General features: G+C 40.6%; 1 protein-coding gene across 3 annotated transcripts in view; it reads left to right on the top strand.

Annotated features, from left to right (window-relative positions):
* LOC124186052 (hemicentin-2) overlaps positions 1-20,654 on the top strand; it is a 165,916-nt gene that overhangs the window by 112,198 nt on the left and 33,064 nt on the right. For all 3 annotated transcript variants that reach the window (XM_046577402.1, XM_046577403.1, XM_046577401.1), the window contains exons 6-8: positions 5,387-5,509; positions 10,244-10,390; positions 12,180-12,452. In XM_046577402.1, the coding sequence (XP_046433358.1) occupies positions 5,387-5,509; positions 10,244-10,390; positions 12,180-12,452 (543 nt within the window). The remainder of the gene's footprint in view (positions 1-5,386; positions 5,510-10,243; positions 10,391-12,179; positions 12,453-20,654) is intronic.

Below are 20,654 nucleotides of genomic sequence, written 5' to 3'. Positions count from 1 at the left end.
TTGATTTCTGGTTAGCTTTGCCTAGAAGAATCGAAACTGTACCTACTACCCTCAGCTTTCAGCTGTTTGGTGCCAGTTTCAAAGCACTCGGTGCCTCTCTATACACACGTTGGTGAAAAAACGATGCTGACGATGATGATGATGATGATGACGATGATGGTGATGATGATGACGATGATGATGACGATGATGATGATGATGATGACGACGATGATGATGATGATAATGATGATGATGATCCAATGTCATCGTATCGCGGTTTCTACCGTGTAAATTGTGGTCGACATATGGTGGCATTCCAACGGTGTATCTCTCGCTCCGTTTGAAACCTAAATCCCTTTGAGGATTACCGCAGTTTACGTGTCGAATGGTACAACCTGCGGTATGAGTTCCCGTAGGCAACGACGCGTGTAATTCAACGTTACTATGTAGTGGTGAATAATTATTTATATACCAGTTTGATGCTCATGCTCATGATATAATGTACAGCTTTCTTGGTTAAGAAAGAAGCTTTATGGTTAAAAAGAAAGCTTTCACTTGAACCTTTTCCAGATAGTCCTTCGGTAAATGTGGCGGCATGGTTTTTTTTTTTACTTCAATCTTGCGTTAATATTTATACTCAATTCTTAGAACAAAGAATAATTTAGCGTTCAATCAGCGTAATTAATTAGTTGATCGAATTGGCTCATAACTTGTAATACCACCTTTCAACTTCGGTAGAGTGTTTCTCCGTACCTGTGATCATTTGTCGAGTCGAGAGTCAAGAGGGTGCAAATTACTGCCTGATATAACTTGTATCTTTCGAGCCAAAGTAAACTCGTTGGATATTAATCAGCTTATATACCTCGAAACTTACGGTTATGACGCGATTAGCGAGCGGTTTCGTCCTTTCGTCTGATTATATCACAGTATCGCAGTATCAGATTCGTATTCTCTGCTAGAACCGACCTCGTACAAGTATTCGCATACCAGACTAGACTACTCTGTAGAATAATCCCTTGGTAAATAATATCAGCGTTCCTTTTGTTAAGGCTGAAAACCCTCCTGCAACCATTTAGAAACGAAATTTCGAACAAACTGAGAGAAGAGCAGGTTAGATCCGGGCTGCGTTTTCAACGAGGAGTAGCGAGCTGTCACGTTTCACCGTGACTTACATCCCTGGCTTTTCGAGATATAGCTACAACTGCACAGGTTACACAAACCTCCCAAGAACCAGCGCAGGACGTCGACTATAACCAACATTTTGAGCAATATTTCTAAGCCGCCGGAGGGTTGTTTGGCTTCTTCCGTTTTACTTCTCCGCCTCCTCTTCTTGCGGCCTGTAACGTTCCACCTACCTACCCATGTACTTACCTTATACCTCTTATATTACTCCGCGTATAAACGTAGACCATGATGTAACGCGCTGCGAACTTGGTGTGTACTAAACACTCGTGAGTGTGCGAAATGTCGCCAAAGTTGTGGGTTTAATATGACGTCGTACCTTATACTTGCGAAGCTTGCAACGGTTTAACCGCGTTCATATCAGACCTGCACTCTTGCTCCAAGGTAGACACCGTACTCTCTTTCTCTCTCTCTCTCTCTCTCTCTCTCTCTCTCACACTTTTACCGCAGGGTGAATGCGTTATTGGTTTGATCGAAGTTGTCGCCCCCTACCCTTATCACCAAGCGAATCAAGAATTTGATGGAAATTGGCGGTTGTAGCGAGCGGAACGAACGAGGGGCTTTGGCAGTAGCCGGAGCTTCGGAGTTTCGGTAGTCCGAAATGCCTGTTCAGAACCAAACCGAATACCGCCCCCCGCCCCTCCCGGAGTTGCGCGTCGAGGCGTCAATTTCCGGTAATTCGGAGCTTTTGATTAAAGCGCAAAATCACTTCCCCCGCCCACCTCTTCTTTCTCCTCTTTCTCCGCCGCGTCTCCGCGTGAAATTGAAGGTGCCGAATTTTAATTCACCTGCAGGGGATGAAAAATAATCGACAGACTGCGAGCTGCGGGACATAATTGATAGAATATTACACCAAGGGCTGCATGAGAAAAGTAACGTAAGACTTGTCTGGAGAACGATAAAACGCTACGATTAACTGCTAGTCCTTCGAGAGAAACGGGATTTATACATGAAAAAGTTGGAGCAGACGAGAGAAGAAAAATTAAAACAGCCCAAGTCGAGCAGCACTGTAAAGTCGTCTGCGGGTTTGGAGTAAAGTTGTGCGTACAAGTGCGACTTACTTGGAGTACAGAAGTGTGTAAGAACGGTAAGATTAGCGAAAGAAAAAATAACGACAGTGGGTTAAAGATGATTCGATCGAAACTGTTCTAAACCAACTGTTCGATTTGCGTATTGATGAAATATTTTTAAGCATTTGAAATACTTTTCTGAGCTATTTCAAGTTCAGGTTCGATTCGTACAGTGACGACGAACGATAGGCACAAAGGTCAGTCACTCTTGCAGTGCGGCCCTTCATTAATTTACGTACCTTGACTGCCATGCTCTCGGTACGTGTGAGTAAATTGAATTATAATTTATAATAAAGAGAAACGTTGCCTCGGCTCCCTCTAAGTTCAACCCCAGCACAGTAGGTTATTTCTTCGCTGCAGGTACCAGTGGAGGAGGCGCGAGGTTGTAAACAACAGACCCAAGTCGAAGAGTTCCTTTGCCACTTTTAACGACCCCTCAACCGGCTCCGCTCCTCCTTAACGAACAAAGTTCGTATCGTTCCAGACCCTCCCCGGCCCCGCATTCACCATTCACCATCTAAACCCTGGTTATTAATCCACAAATTTAAACCCCGCTGTGCGTAAGTACCGCGTAAGCGACCCCCCCCCCCACTATTTCTCTTTCTCTCTCTTTCTCATTACCTCCCGCGTGCAGCAATGTAGGTACACGTCAAACATTCAATATGCACTTAGGCACGTGCGTGTGGATGTACATCGGGGTGGCTAATTTTACAACTTCTTTTTTTTTTCTTTTTTTTTTTTTATTTCAAAGTGCTACTCGAAATATTTACGACAAATACTGGGAAAAAAAGAAAATTGTCGTTAAACTTGGAAGAAGTAGGAAAATATTTAGAGGTCGTTACCAATTATTGTAATAGTTTTTTTTTTTTATCTATTTTGGTTTATTTTAATTTTTTTTTTGTATCGCGGTTCAATTTTACGACAATCTTTGTTTCTCAATATTTGATACAAATGTTTCGAGTGGTGCCTTAAAAGGAAAGGAAAAAAAAAAGTTTAAAAACGAACATGTACAATGTACGTGTATTGTACATGTGGCAGCGGATGCCGGGATCTCTCCGCACGGACGGACATCGGTTCAAATTCGATTTAAATTGCAGGGTATCTGGTATATACCTATTGTCATGTTGTACATATATGCATATACATATAGTAGGTTCCACGTTGAATCCGCATCGACGTGCCGCGGTTCGAATCCGGATGACAGCCCTTATCTGTTGGCTACCGGATGTGGATGATGCTTTTTTTTTTCCCCCTTTATTCAGATTTTATTTTCTTTCTTCTCCCTCTTTTCATCCAAATACCGTAAATGTTTTGAATACATACATACGTGAATCTGTCGTCGGCTTGTTGCAGAACTGCGGCGCAAGAGTCAGAAAGCTGCCACAGGTTGCAGTCGCCTTTCCTATCTAAACTCTGGTTTAATTAGAAATTTTGTTTAACTTTACGGTACGTTATGCTTGCTGCTTCACACATGTCGTACACAGAATGTTTAATTTCTCTGTAACGCGGTTGCAGCGTGCGGACGTTGAAAATTTAATTACTTACATGCTTTTGAAATTCTCAAATATACATACATATAGTACACTGTACAAGGGTGTCGGAATAAACGATCGGGGGATCTTTTTGCCGCTGGATTTGATCACGTACAAATTAAATTCAAGATGTAAAATTTGTCGATGTTTTACTTTTCTCTTTCTTTTAAAGTACGGATTGAAAGAACGAAAAAAATCTCTTCCTCCACCCATGTCACGTTCCATTTGTTCTATTCGTTAAACCGTAATGAAATTTCTATTACGAATTACAAAATCTGATCATTTTACAAAGCACACTAATCGAGGAATGGAAATGTGTACGTAGAGTGATTTCATTTCTGAAAGCTTGTCGTCAGTTGTTCAAAATTGATAAGAACGAGGAGGAACCTCTTTGAATAAAGTCAGGGGCCTGGCACGTTGGTGCTCTGCCAAATGAAAATGGGTGGTTTTAGGTATGTTTGAATACTCGAGACGACGAGGAGCGTGGATGCAGCTGAGCGAGGATGAGATTTGGAAAAGGTACACGACTATTCTCGTTCTCATTAAGCGATCGGAGGTCGGCCGTCAGTCGAGAGAGGAAAACGCGCCTTGCCTTGAGTTGCCGTGGCGTGGGTGTCGCGTTATTGTTCGCTTTGTCTTGTATTCACGTGGCACTGCTGCTGCTTCTGTTTCTGTCTCGGAGTCGGGTAGCAGCTTTCATTAGGACGGGGGACATTGTTTCCTAACCACTCCATAAGGTATTACGATCCCTGAAATGTGCCGACCCGGGATGTAAGCTTGAATTTATATTAGGGCGGTCCGTGAAAAGGTCATTTTTGAGTTTCGATCGGCTCGCTCTCCGAATCGGCATCACGTAATTTAAAAATAATTCTCTAATTTTTTTAAATTTTTATCACGACTTTAATTCGTGCCCCAAAGAGGGTGGACATCAAATCTAACCAAGGGATTTTGATGAAATTTGGTTTAGGGGGGTTTTTTATGATCGCTGATTACGAATCTGAACTCAAACTTTGAAAATTCAAAGTGGTGGATCCAATATGGTGGACCCCAACTCGAGAGGCACTTGATATTGCCGTGTTGAATACACCGTTTTAAATTTTGTAATTTCAAGTTCATATTTATAATTAGCGATCTCAAAATCCCCCGATGATCGGGTTTTATCGAAATCAAATGACTTTGGATTTCGCTGCACCATATTTGGGACATGGGTTAAAGTTGAGATGAAATGATGAAAAAATTGGGACATCATTTTTGAATTATTTGAAGCTGATTTGGCGGGCTCACCGGTCGAAATTCAAAAATGTCCTTTTTAAGGACCACCCTAATATATATAACTTTTACGATAATGTTCAGGTGTAGTGGATTTTTTATACGAATGAATTAGGTGTAATTACCTGTTGCTGTTACAACTGATTTCCAATCTCATTCACGGTATCGATGATCAACGGAATAATTCTTTGACTGTTTTGTACCACCCCGCGCTCATTCTTCTTATACAACCCTCCCCTCTTGTGTTATTTTACAATCGCGAATCTTACGTGAGCTTCGCAATCCTTCAGACAACATTGCGACAGACACGTGAAAGTAATTCAAACGACGTTTCTGTCTTTCTTGTTTCAGATACACCCTCTTTCGCAATAACGAGACTACCCGGTTTTGGGATTCCGATCGTCGAGGGTATGTCGATCAGCCTGAAGTGCGAGGTGGATAGTAATCCGAGTAGCGTGCCCGTCTGGCAACGTGGTAAGTTCCGAATACGACCTATAAAAGCATACCCACCGAAACGGTAAAGAAATACAGGGTTTGTACGCGGGGCGAAAAACCTGGACAACCGGGAAAAGTCAGGGGATTTCGAAAATAATACTGGAATTTTGAGTTCATGGAAGAAGTAAACTCGTTTTTATACAAAGTGCCGTCGATCTTGAGAAAAAAAAAAAAATTGTACCTCAAAGTTCATACATTTTACGCGTATAACTACTTCAGACCAAACCTTGTTTCGTTTCCTTTTCTTACGTAAAATCGCAGGCTGTTGTTTGTAAATTGACAGTCAGACGGTAAGTCGTTTGCCAGGTAATATCGAAGGTGTTTGTATTAACGTGTAAAAAAAGAAGAAACAAAAAAAAAATTGTCGTTAACGAGCGGCGATACTTCGTGAAAGATTACCGGACGAAATCATATTTTTAGACTGAAACACGCGAAAAATGTCCGGTGATTTCCAATTCGAAAAAGCGTACGAACCCTGAATTATTACACGAATGGAAAAAAATTGCGAAGAAGAAACGTCGACGACGGACAAACGAGATCTCATCACACATGCTAAAAAGTATGTAGCAGGTACATGCAAGGGGTCGAATTGCGGTTGAGCAAGTCATAAAATCGACTCGTAAACTCTCGCACGAGCGGAGACTCGTTTAATAATACTTCTCTCCTTCTCTATCTCTCCCTCTTTTTCACACTCTCTTTCTCTCTCTCTCTCTCTCTCTCTCTCCGGGGATTTAACTTATTCATGTATGCGCAATCTGTATATTACGGCACATATGGCGTGTCGAATTTTCGAACAGGATTTCATATACCAGCAGCAGCAACAGCAGCAGCAGCCTGCAGGCAGATGAAACTGTTTAATGATTTTCGAAGCATATTCAGTTTATATATTGGGGAAAATGAATTTTTGACACTGCTGATATTCGCGATCACTTTGTACCGAAACGTTGTTCTACGGTATAGTCGTGCAAGTTAATTATTGCGCGTGAAAATGGTGGTAAAAAAAAAAAAAAAAAAAAAAAAAAGAAAAAACATTTTTAGCCGCGTCGATGCCGGAGTATAACATAAAACCATGCGAAATTGCCAACTCTGGTAAACTAAGTTAAAACCGATGACCTACGGAAATAAAATTTTTAAAAAAATAATAATAAATGAATAAAAAACCGATCAGCGCCAATTAATTTTATTCCCATTGGAATAAATTCTAACCGCGTGTACCGATATTGTAAAATATGATCGTGGCGAGCGAGGAGAAGAGAAGAGCGATCGATCTATCGGTTCGCGTGTAGTACAAGGATGATATTTGATACCTGATATTTCACGTATTCCGGAAGTATTAAATGTATTTACAAATATATACGGTAATACCCACGTATAGATAAATACCTAAAATTATCTGTGCGTTGGTTGGATCAATGAAATAAAATAATTCGATGCATGTATCGTTAGTAGGGCGAAAAGAAAAAGCTTAATAAAAGAAGTAAAATAAAAATGTACAACTCGAGAGGAATTTGAAATCGAAGTATAAACGAAGAAGCCGAGAAAGAGGATCTTACAGGAGGATGAACGCGAAGCGAGGCTTTGAAAAATAATGTCATTCGTTTAGATTCACGTGAAAATCAATCAAACGTTGGTTACGTATACAAATATATATGTGTGTATGTAGACGAACGTTGTTCAATATCGAAACGAGTTCCTACTCAGCCCGGTGATGTGAATACTCGTATCGTACCCGGGATCAAGTATAAGTTGTTTGTAGTTACGGTTCGACGATCGAGAGAGGAAATTTTCACCTTCGTTCGGTCACACTTGCGCCTGTGTAACGTTACGCGTCTCTTGAGTCGATCAAATGGATTTTCTCGCGAAGAAGGGGGAAAGAGACTCTCCGCTACTCGGCTTCCACATAAAACACACCGGGGTCTGGGGGTGAGGTGTGCCATGGACATTAACCCAGATTCCTCCCCGACAAGGGAGGAAAAGCGGAGGGTAAAACCGACGCCGATACGCGTCCACTTGTCCCCGTAATATGGGAATTGTACGGGGGCGCGAGGCGAAAGCAACCCTGGTCTTTTTCACCCTCACGGTGTGACACGCCGCACCGTGTACACCAGAAAAAGTATACTTCTTTATCTAGCGGCACTTATTTACCCCGGTTAATGGCACTTTATCATTGGCACCCGTTAAATTAGCTAACAACGAGAACGTTTCAACGCGTCGTTGTATAATGCAAGACCGACCGCAAGCTTTTTCGCACAAGATTATTATATGTATCGCGTTACGGTGTCGCCGCTTCGTTGCGGTGAAAAATGTTGAAGAAAATTCATACCAATTTTTCTTTCTCTTTTCTATTTTTTTATTTTTTATTTTTTTTTTATCTCTGTATTCTCATCCCGTTTTTGCTTCTTTTCGTGGAGATTGAGGTATAGGTATAATAATAATAATAATAATGATGATGATGATAATACGCTTTTCTACCGTTCGAACAATCGGCTACAAACGAACCGAAAAAACGAGGTATTCATTCGGTGATCGCGGAGAGAAAGCAGGAATTTTTTTCTTCTTTTTTTATTTTTACTTTCTATTTTTTCTTATCTTATTAATACTCGTTCAACCGTTAAGGAACGAATTGTTCGCCAATCGTGCAGAATTTTCAACGCTGTATCATCGCGGTAAACAACATGTATGTATATCGTGTCGGGCGTACATACCGCGGTTCACGTATTGCGAAAGATAAATTGCCAAATTACGATTTACGTTGTAAGAGAATAAGAAAAAGAAAACAGAGAGGCGATAGATACGAATAAAAATTGGATATTGAATGTAATGATCGAGTTCCGATTGTCGGCGGTAAAAGAAGCAAAGAAAGAAAGAAAGAAAGAAAGAAAGAAAGAAAGAAATGGGAGAAGTAAATTTCATTTATTTAAGGGAGGGAGAAAAACAGATGACGGATGATAGCAGTGATTCATACTGACTTCTTCCATTCATTGAACAGTCCGGCTATGAATAGGCTATCAAGATCGTTCGAACTTTGTTCAACCCACGAGGACGATTCGTTCCCCGGTCCTCGGTGTTAGGTCATCTATAATCTAGATATATATATATATATATGTATATATATGTATACACGTGCATAGAACGAAGAGCGCGAGAGTATGAAAAGTGTATAATATTATAGGAATGGGACAGTGGAATAAAGAAATTCCTCAACAGGGTTGCAGGCAGCCGCCGTCGTTGTTATATACATACATACATATATATATATACATGTATATATACATATATATCGGGCTTGCGGATTGCCGGAGAGCCGCGGGGTAAAAAAAGGATATTAAAGTATTTTAATTGCACTGGATCTCGCTAGGGGTGAGGATTTATTTGAAACGAACCGTTTCGCTCTATGAATGGGGATTAAGTTGATCCCCCCCCTCTCCGGACGGCCGCCGCGGCGGCGAGCTGATCCCTTTTCCCCCTTTCCCTTTTCCCTTTTCCCTTCCTCGTTCCTCGAACCGCAAACCGCTGCAGATTCCGCTCTTCACTTTGCCGCTGCACCCGATATTTAATTGGATATTTAATGGAACGGTTAACGCCGGTATATCAGAATGAAATAATATAATGTAACGCCGTTGTACGCCTCAACTTCTAGCGCCTTGTTTTTCCTTTTTTTTTTACTTTTCTTCTTTTACTGACCTCTGCAAAATCGGAATTCAATATTGTCATATTATTATTACGGTGCAGGTTGGATTGTACATTTATAGATATGTATATGTATACATATATATCTCGATTCTTCATCGCGTATAGTCGGGTGATTTAATTTCACCGTTACCACCCTCGTTTATGGTAGGGGTATGTCGCTTCCCCGTCGCCGAGTCAATAAAGAAATTGAAAATACCCGGGTATAATACGGATATCCGCAAAGCTTATACCGCCTTACATAATACAATACTCTCGACTGGAAGGATGCGCGAGCATTCGCCTGTAATAAAGAGAGACCAGCACATGTATATATATATGCACGCGTACAAGGCTCGAGCCAAAAGTCGTTTCGTTCTTCCGATTCTTATTCCTCCTTTGAATTCGGCCCTCCGTTTGTTTCCTCGCCAAATTGCACCCGCCTCTACCGCTTTTACCTACTTTATCATTCTCATACTTTATACTTATTTTCTTCCGTCTTCCTGCGTATATGCTACGCGAAATAACGCACGATGTCGAGGGGGCGGAGTTCGCTCATCCGACTTTCCAAATCTAATCTTCGAAAACGTGTGACGTAATCGTAAACGATATTTATCGCTGGAGGGGTGACACAATTATGGTGGGGAACAAACGAGCAATAAATTTTGATTTTCTTCGGTTACCTTTCCTTCTTCCTGTAACCGCTGTCGCTCCGCTTGTTCTTTCGCTACCGTTTTCTTGCAACTCGACCATCGTTTAGCTTCTTTGCTACCGACAAGTTGATTTAAATTACAATCAGTGCTTGTCTGTCTGCCGAGTCACCGGCTAACGTAAGGCTTCTGCCTTTTCGTTGTATCGTTACGAAGTTTCTAATATTTTCTATTCTCTTTCCGATCGTATTTGTATTTTCTTGGTTGCATCGCGCGATTCCAGTTTTTGTGCTAATCATGGTACACGATTTTTAGTTGCTTTTAGAGGCGGATGAGCTTAGAAGAGGATCAAAACACCAGGATATATTCATTATTTTATCGGTATTTGTTTCAGACGACGGTCCACCACCAGTCGAACAAACCGACGACGGGTGGTTGAACTTCACGAAGATAACGAGGGCGGAGAGCGGATGGTACAAATGCTACACCCGACATATGCTTGGGATTTTTACTAGCATAGGATACTTCCTGAACGTTCGCTGTGAGTACGCTTGTTTAGGTTTTAATAGCTTTTAGAGATTTCTGAACGAATCGCGAATTAAAATGTCAGGGAAAAACTGGAAAATGTTGGGGAATTTTGTGAGCGGAATTGACTGGCTACCCTGTATTAGCGATGTAACGAGTATTCGCATTCGCATCCGCATTTCCAAAACTCGTGCGCATATTTTGCGAATGTGACTTGTCGCAAATACTCAATATTTTATTCATCAAAATTGTGTGATGATAATATTAAATGAGACAAAAAAAAACACACACGCACACATACACACGTTAGTTTGATAACGAAGTTTTATTATAAAAATTTGATATCACGTTTGAATCGTACTCTAACATAAAAATTAACTTGTTCCTATTATCAGTTTATCGTGAAACAATCAAACAAACATTCGGTTTGGTTCGGATCAGCTGGAAAATTTCCAGAATAAGATGGAAACTCGTCAGTCTCGATCAATTGTCGATTTTTTAGCGCTAGAGAAATGGCGCCAGATTTAAAAATTTCGCTGATAAATATTCGAATTCGCGATTACTTGAAAATTTACATTCGTTACGTCACTTGTGGATATCAAATGAAACGACGTTATACGTATATAAACTTGTCACGTATCCGATAATTCGTATCTGGAGAGGTGGTCGTGTAATTTCAGGGTCGGAGAGATTTTCTGATAATTAAATTCTGCTGGATGTGTTTTCGGCGTTTAGTACGCGTCTGTGTTTGCCTACGTGGCGAATTCGATGCATCACACGTCGAGATTTTATCCACGGAACTTCAGGGGCGGAAGGAGCGCCGATAACACCGGCCGGAAACTGGCGAAGTTAAACGGAAATTACTCCCACCTTGTATTGCCAAATTTCCACATCCATACGTCGTAGTCACGCAGCTGTGTCGCGGGGTTTATCCCAGGGCAATTTTGCAGGAGGGCGAAATTATCGATTCACGAACACTCGTCGAGGCTGCGTGAAAACTGAACGATACGCGTTAGGGTGGTTCTTATTTTGAAATTTTTTGAAAATTGATTAATACGCCCCCCGAATTCGTTTCGAATACATAAACAGAAGTCTCCACAAAATCACGGGTCTCTGATGTTTTTACATTTATTTCCAATATTGTACAAATATTTGATCAATTTTTCAGTACCTGCATGTATTTTATTGCGGGACTAACTATTAGCGAAAACAATCTACAAGTGTGAGAAATTAATCGGCTTTTATTCTACTATTTGATGAAATAGAATATATATACATATATGCATATATCTGCATCGTCAATTGAATATTTTCTTGTCATTTGTTCACTGATGTTAAACTCGCAAAAAAGTCAATTTCTAATTGGGTACAGCTGACGTAGAATGCTCTGTAGAGGATGCTGATATTTTTATTGAATATCGGAATCATAGCTCACTGATTTCTTACGCTAATGGATTTTTTCTTTCTTTTTTGCAAACAATTTGTCCTCCGATGAAATACATGCTGGAACTGTAATAAAAACGTGTGTATTTTAAATCACGAATTTTATTTATTTATTTATAACCGACCTGAAAGGTGGCAAAGACAAATTTCGAAAATATTCTGAAGTAAGAAACACCATAGTAAACGTACAGTTTATTCTTGACGAATCTATCGATCAATGCGTCGATCATTGTCATTGGTGCAAATGTCATTTTGTTGCAGATTTCTTCAGCGTTTTTTTTTTTTCTCTCTCTCTTTTCATGACGAGTAATCATTGAAATGAGAATAAGGTGAGAAATCAGGGTTTACCCTTGTTGTTGCAGACGACCCGGACACCGAGACCGAGGCCGAGGCGTTAAACGGTGAGGCTACGGACTCTCGTAAAATCGAGATACAGCTCGGGGGCGCCGTGACGCTCGAATGCGACGGTGGATGCTGGGGGCGAGGTCCCGGAATGGAGCCCGTTGGAGGACCCGGACCACTCGCGTTGAGCCGGGTCGTCTACCAGGAAGCGGGTGAGTATCGGTGCGTCGCCCCGGACCGGAAGATGCAGGATACCTGGCGCGCGCAACTGCCGTATCGTGTCAAAGTCACGGGTGAGTCTTGCCTTCTCTCTCTCTCTCTCTCACTCTCTCTCTATTTACCACGTGCAATATCATTGAGTTGCTTCCTTCTCACTCAAATGTATAATGTGCGCTTATGCGTATACTGGCCGTTGAAGAAAATGTTTATGATCCTTGAGTTGAGCTTCAAGGAAAGAAGATCCTCAAAAGTGTCAATGTTCTAACTCGGTGAAGTATTTTCAATCCCAGGTTTATTCGTCTACCGTTTATTTTTTTTATTTATTTTTTTTTCTTCAATCGTTGTAAAATTCAAAAAGACAACGGTCCGATAACAAATAAAATCTCATTTTGTAAAAGAAAAAAAAAAAAAAAAACACGTATCAGTAATAAAAACAATTACCGGGCACCCCTTAGCAGTCAGATAGAGAACATTGAAATTTTCGAGAATCTTCGTTTTTTGAAGGTTAACCAAAGATTTTTCAACTTGAGGTGTAAACTTTTTTTTTTCAACAGCCAGTTTAGTATACAGGGTGTTTCCGAGTCAACGCCGCGGTATGTTGGATTGCCTACCACCGAGGGGGACAAACATCGGTAAAGCAGGCAGACGACTCATCTTATCAATTTAACGTTAGTTCGGAACGCGATCGCTGAAGGCTTCGGCAACGGTTGTTAACAAGGAAACAACTGCTTCGACAAATCCACACAACTCGGCAATACGGGTATCTAGTTCCGGAATTTAAATGCATTACTTATCGATAACTCGGTAGGTCTGCGTTACCGATATTTTTTCCCCTCAGTGGTAGGCAACCGAAGACGCTACGGCGTTTACTCGGAAAGACACTGTATACAGGTTACAGGTATATTTTACACCGGTGTACAGACATCGTGCTTCTTATTATTATTATTATTGTTATTGTTGTTGTTGTTGTTGTCGTTGTTATTATCGTTATTTTTATGACGCTGCGGCGCTTTGTCCTTTCTTTTATTAGTAATGTTATCGCTGCTGTTACTATCGTCATACCTTTGAAATGGCAACATATTTGGGAATGGCTGAAAAGTCGCGTGGCGCCATTGTCGAATCGCCTGGACGACCGTTCGGTCATCGACGGATATTCCGGCGACGCGACGCCGCGGATACTCCAAACCCAAAGCGACAGTTTCAATGAGGAAAATAATATATCCCCCACAGCACGTAAGCAGCAATATTCAACGTTGATTCGAAGCGACGACTCCTCTCGGTTCAAGGTGTTACATTGTATTCCGAAGCGAGAGACAAAATTATGTACCATGTACTCGTTCACTGTGATTGTGCTCGTTTGGTTATGCGCTCGTTCAAACAGACGCGAAATTCGGTCCCCCTGTATGCCCTTTGCGTCAACGTCGCGAGTCGGTGATTTTCTTAACGACACGTCGACTCACTCAAAGACTTGAACTTGGCATGGCATATCATAGCGGTTCTGGTTTGATTCTGGTTAGTAGGAAGGCGCGGGCATGAATATATATCGCGTTGGGTGGTTGGCGGTTCGTTGGTTGTAGGAAGTTCCTACTACCTGCCTCCTCCTTCCTTGTACGATACGTCGCGTTCCGTTCCCCGCGAATCTACGCCGGGGGCGGATGGTGAACCCTGGCTTTGAAGTTACCCTCGCCTTCGGCTGAATTAATCAGAACCACGCCGTCCCTCCGGGCCGTTTGTTGATCCAGATATACGTGTAATCGTACGCCTCCCGCGTACCGGGATTCACTCTTTGATTATGGGTTATACGGGCTTATCTTCTTCGTTTTATCATCCATACATATATATATATGTATATATGTATATTCACTCCGTCATGACCTAGACGCCTCATGGGTCACGACGAATTTGCAGAATGTCAGACGACCCAGCGAAATTTATTATATTCGTCGGGTTGACGGGGGGATTGGATCGTCTTCCAATTTTTTTTTTATTTATTCATCCGTGGAAAAAGAAAGTGCCATAACCAAATATCGAGGGAAAACTAGCTGAAAATACTTGAGTGTTTTTTCCAATTTTTCAAACTTTTTCTCAGCCAAGCCTGTAAAGGCACAATCTCAATCCCTGCAAAGTTTTTAAACAGAGATTTTTCTCTATCTTGGTGAAAGAATTGAGAATCTTGAAATAAAATTTGACGTAGGTCCGACACCGACTTAAAAATTATCTGAAACGTTTCCGACTTGCGTTTGAATTTAAAACAAGTATGTAGCGTGAGAAAAAGCACTCGCTGAAGAAAAACGAAAGAGAGATAACGCGGTAACGAAAAATAAAAAATTTCAAAAACATCCCAAGAAGGTCGACAAAAATAGAATAGAAAATTTATAACAAAGGGCAAATTCCTGCAGATGATTTAAAAATTTGGAAAACACCGGTTCGTTGATTTGTCGAGATTGCCGTTACGTATTATATGCTATACGGGTGTAGCTAAGTAAGTGTGTATACCGACCTATGTATATGAGGCAGGTTCCATCCACCCTTGTAGCAATTTGCGAAAGGGAGAGAAAGAGAGAAAGAGGGAAAGAGGGGGGAGGGGGGTGCGGTGGTGGATCTCAGGCAACAAAGGGCTGATTAGGCGTGATTACGCGATCAAAGTGCAGGAAGGTAGGCAGACGGTGATGGTGAGGGTAGGTAATGGGGGTGAGCGCCGGAGAAATGGAGGGTGATAAAGAACGACGAGGAGAATTTTATACTCTCTTTCTTTTATCTCTCTCTCCCTCGCTCTCACTCTCACTCTCTTGGCCAATAGCTCCGGGCGTCGCGTGAATTTTTGAAAACTCGATTGCGTGCGGAATTCCTTCTAGTGTTAACGGAGATCAAAAGAAGCAGAAGAAAAAGACGAGGAAGAGAAAAGGGGGGCCTGGTATGAACCCTGTGATTCTTCACCGCCGTCCGCTATGTATACATAGGTAAATGCATATGTACATTAGACTGCATCGAAAAATCGACTGTTCTATTTTTTTTTTTTTTTTTCCAATCAAGTCGAAGAAAGAATGCTGTCCAAGTTTCAGCTCTTAATATTAATATTTCGAGGCGCGTCATCGTCATTTTCTATTTCCCATTTGAATAACATCTTGGGAAATTTTTTATTTACTTTTTTTTTTTTTCTTTACTTTGGAAGTTTACAACTCGTCAACGCGTTAGCTTACCGATAAGACTAGAGCGTATTTTTTCAGGGAATTGAACGCTCTGCAAAAACGGTCCCTTATCGTTTTATGATAAAGCTATTCTTTCAAATGTTATTCAAGGTCCTTTGTTGACCTTTGACGTTGAATTACTTTTGAAAGAGTGGATTTATCATGAAATGATAGGTGAACTTTTTTCTTTTTTTTTTTTTAGAGCGTTCAAAAGTCAAAGGTCAGTAAAGGACCTTGAATAACTTTCGAAAGAATAGATTCATCATAAAATGATAGGGGGACCTTTTTTGCAGAGGGTTCGATTCCTTAAAAAAATACGCTCTAGTCTTATCGGTAAGCTAATGCGTTGACGAGTTGTAAAATTCCAAAGTTGAAAAAAGTTTGTCCCATGTTATTTAAATGGGAAATAAAGAATCGCAACGATGCAATTCTGAATATCAATATTAAAAGTCCAAACTCGCACAGCATTCTTTTTCTTTTTTCTTTTTGGATGCCCTGGTTGATTTCGACGATGACTTATATATCTCGAAATATCGGAAGTCCACGTATCTCGAAGGCAAAAAAGGGCTTAAAAGCTTCATTCTATTAGCAATTCTGAACAAAAAAAGACTGTAATCAATTTTCATTTGACGCAGGAATAAAGAAACGGCACAGATCCTACGAAATCGCGATAGTAAATTCGTGGAATTCATGTCGTTTCTTTGTTTCAGCGTCAAATGAAAATGTGTTGGAATGTTTTTGTCCAACCGTCTAATAATTACGACCTCAACCATAATAATAATAATAATAATAACAATAAAGGAATCCTATGAGTATAATCGATGCCCGAAAATTATAAGCTAAACTATGAAATTTCGCGGGATGATGGTATAAAAGTTTGATTGAATGAAATTGGGAAGAAAAAAAAAAAAAATTTAATAAATAAATAAATAAAATTAGCGCTTTTAATCCTAAAAGTTATCAATTTAACCAGCGAGGATTCGGAGGCGAAAAGATATGACGGAGGAGCTGCCGGAGGGATAAATTTTCGTCATAACGAATACGGAAATGACAAGAGTTTGGTAAAAGTTTAGGCACGCGTATAATTGCGATGGGTCTCCGGATGGTAGAAATTTTACGCACGAATTATATGGAAATCAATCCGCGAGTCATTTGCCCGATAATTTTTGATACGCAATATTTGGATACGATTTCGAGACGAGTTATACGCGGGTTATAAATTGTTGTCATTATCGTCCTATCTATATGTATATACATTATACATAGAGAGTTGAGATCATCCGGTCTTTCGGAGAAGAATTAGTTTTCAAAGTCTCGTGGAGAGGGACGATTATATAAACGCGGGAGTGACGTGCCGGGGGAATGGGGGAGGGGGGGGGGGGGGGGGGGAGTAATATTACAAAGTTTTAAAGGGGGAAAATTTTACCCCCGATGGAATAATTTAAATTCAGAGGCTAGACGAGCAGCCGCTATTTTGCCTGTTTTATTCGTATATCATTATCGTGGTATTATTTGCAGTAAAAATGGCGAAAAATAATTGATTTTCCATTAAATCGATTATTTTTCAAACTCGATTAATCTGCCGACTCCGATTGTTATTTCTTACAATTGCTTTTCGTTGTTTGTCTTCGATGAACGACGCGATACGATATCAATTTTTTTTTGATCAAAGTATCGATTATTATTAATCATTGTTTTACTTACGTAACGAGTGAAAGATAAATGAATATTTTCAATCAAATTTACAAATTATGAAGAAAACTTTGCCGCTATTAGGACTACGTACCGAAATTTATCAAATTTCCGTTTCAAAAAAAAAAACAAAAAAAAAATTATCATCAAACAATCGATTAATCGATTTATTTTTACCGATTCAACCGAGTCGTGTTCGATTATTTTCAGCTTAAAGCGGGCATCGCTGATTTGCGATTTATTTCCGTTTTCCTGTAGGCCTCTGGCTGTTACTTTACACGCTTCTGCATAGTTCGGTCGAGTGACGCCGTGATAACGAGCCTCTGTGACGATTCGCGTCTGCAGCAGCTCCGCGGTCCAAGCATGAGCGATAAAACCCTGGCTCAATAAAACAGCCAACGAAATGCCGGCGTCCCGGCATCCTTATTCTTCTTACAACCGCGGGGTTTAAGTAGGGCGTAAAGTCTTTGAAGCAAACCCCTGAAAACCACCCGAGGTTTCTTCTCGCGTCTCAATTTCCGAAGCGCGAGGGGTAATTTTTTTTTTTTTTGTTTTTGTTCTATTTTCTACTCCTGCACTCGCGAAGTAGACGAAATGCTTTTTCTGTTAATTAATACGGCAATCTGGGTACGGAAAATGGTTTTTCGGTAATTGATATGTAGAATTTTATGCCTATCGATTTTCCTGAATTTACATTTTTCTCGCACTCTTGACTGAAATGTTTAATTCACGTTGTGTCTGCGGTTTTCAATTACTCGAGCAATTTTACACAGTTCTTTTTTTTTTTACTCGTGTAACAAACGTTAGGAAAAATAAAATTCTTTTTTTCACTCAGAGTTTCGTTATCATTAACAACGTTATCAAGGGCAGTACCTGTAATGAGAGCATGATGGGTGATTACGTTTGGGGTTTAATACGAAAAAGTCTGTACAAAAATCGAGCAAGTACGAAGAATATTGATTTTGAAATTTTGTTTATCAATTCATTTATGCTTGCGGTTTATTATTAATTATTACATTCGAATAAATTTGATTCAAATGCAAAATTCAAGTTTGTTCAGTCGTTATTTACAATAAATTTTTCAGAAGATACAAAACTTTTCTCAAAATCCAAAATATCACCCTGGTTTCTACAAAAACAAACTTTATCTAAGAAAACTGTTTTTTCATTCGTCAGTTACGTAGAAGAAATTGAAATTTGACACGTATAAACCAGACTCCTCAAGCTACCGAAACTACAAAATTTATTGTTCAAAGTTTTAAAAATCTCCGATCTTTTCTTCTTCTTCGAAAGAAAGAAAAAAAAAAAAAACCAGTCGTTTTCCTTGATTGTTGTCACTGTCGTCTTACTTACCGGACGAGATTCGACTTGCACCGTAGACGTCTACCCGACTGCGTGATTTTCCCATGAGATTCACCCACCGTTTTCACCCTCGCGTAATTCACGTTGTGTGTGTATCGTCAAAAATAGCGAACGGCGAGGTGGGGGGGGGAGGGAGAAAATAGGAAGGAACGTAATCATCGGACACCCCGAGGGACGGGGATGAGGAGGAGGAGAAGGAGGAGGACTAGTAAACGCCTCTCTCCCCCCACTTTTTCCCCATTTCCCTCCACCGTTGCCCCTTGAACTCCGGGTCTGCCCTGGGATTACCTTTTTTGTCATTCTCGTCACGCGCACCCCGCACGTCGCTCACCCTCCGCAACTCGACAGCATCCGAGGCGCGAGGGCGGCCGGGGGCTATTTCGGGCCCCCGATGGGACCGGAAGAGGATCGATACCCGATTAATTTCAACCGAAATTACACGGACTGCTGGCCCGTTATAATAACATTAGATATCTGGGCTGGGACAAACGCTTAATTACCAACGTCATTCGGGCAGAATTTCTCAATCCTCCTCCTCGCTCCTCTCGATACCCTTCTTCTACAAATTTTAAACCAAAACTCCGATTCCTCGATCGTGGACGGAATATTCCTCAACCCCGATCGAGTTATTCCGTTTCTTCTTTCTTCCTTTTCTTATTCTCTTACGCTCTGTAATTATTATTTTTGTTACATCCATCCATACTTTTGATCAGTATTGCTTTATCATAATGTTAACGTTACGCTTTGTTCCGTAATTTTGATTTAGCTATTTTTTTCCCTCTATTATTATTATTATTTAAGTTAATTAGTTTTAGGTTATTGATTTTGTTTTTTTTTTTACATTTATGCCTGTGATCTTCAGGGAGTTACACACTCCAGGATCAAGTAAATATAATTTCTCTCTCTGTTTCTTCGTAACTGATTTATTATCATTGATCCTGATTATTCTCCTCGTTATATATAACGATTGTTGGTAATCATTGGCGTTATCGTTTTCATTTGGTGTTTTCGGTACTTCGTTGTAGGTGTTGAAAATCTACTCTCCGAGTTGTAGGCTAAATATAACTGTATACGAGCACGAGATCTCAATATTTTTAACGAAACACCGAAATATCAGAGACGTTGATAATTCTAGTCATAAAATCAACGAATAAGAAAATACGTGATTTGACCTAACGAAGATGCACGTCAAGATATTCATTCAAGAGTTTAAACAAGTATCTTAATAGTTTTCGAAATATATCAGGTATAGGAATTCAAATTTGTTTTTCCCCTTTCTCTTCTGAAATTTCGTTTTTTTTTGTTTCGAGAATAATCGAACACAGGTACCGATTAAAAAAAATTCTTGCCGAAAAATTGGTATGAAATTTTGGAAGCCGTACACAGAGCTCCTCAGTTTTTATACCGCTGAGATTAATCGAAGATGCCACTTGACAATTTGTTGTTTTATTATCCGCGATTAGGTACGCGGTACGAACTTGGGGCGACTCGCAAGTTTTCATTCGGCTTCTCGCAGCGTAATTATTGTTCTTAAAAAGGTGCCCGCGCTTCGGGCAACTGTGGGCGGTTTCCCACTGATCCATATATTAAAGGCGCGGCGGGGGATCGTTTAATTGATAAGAAAGGGTTCACCAACGGCGCCCGCGAGGCTAGGCCGGTGTGGTTTCCGGTGAACCGTGCTTGCGGAAGCTTCTTGCCGGGCATAAGAAACAGATTAATCAGCCCTTCCTCTCGCACGTCTGTTCTGTGCCCGTTGCTGCATCCCCAAAACCCCGGCGGGTAAAACCTTCTTCCAGTTTCTTCTTCGCCGCAACGTCACTCGACGATTAAGAGGAGGGGCGAGGTGGTGAAGAATATCGAACGACGCTCGGAATATTAGATATGCACGCTGCGACCCGGTGCTCGTAAATCAATTTGTATCCCCAGTTTCCGACGTAGAAACGCGTTCGTATAATTCACGCTTAGTAAAAACACGTGGCTTCTCTAGTTCCCTCCTCCATCTTTATTCTTTATTTATTTATTCATTTATTTATT

The sequence above is a fragment of the Neodiprion fabricii genome, chromosome 7, assembly GCF_021155785.1.
Source record: "Neodiprion fabricii isolate iyNeoFabr1 chromosome 7, iyNeoFabr1.1, whole genome shotgun sequence".
NCBI classification, from domain to species: Eukaryota; Metazoa; Arthropoda; class Insecta; order Hymenoptera; family Diprionidae; genus Neodiprion; species Neodiprion fabricii.
Note: the sequence above shows the minus strand (reverse complement) of the source record. Positions and strands in the feature narration are given on the sequence as shown.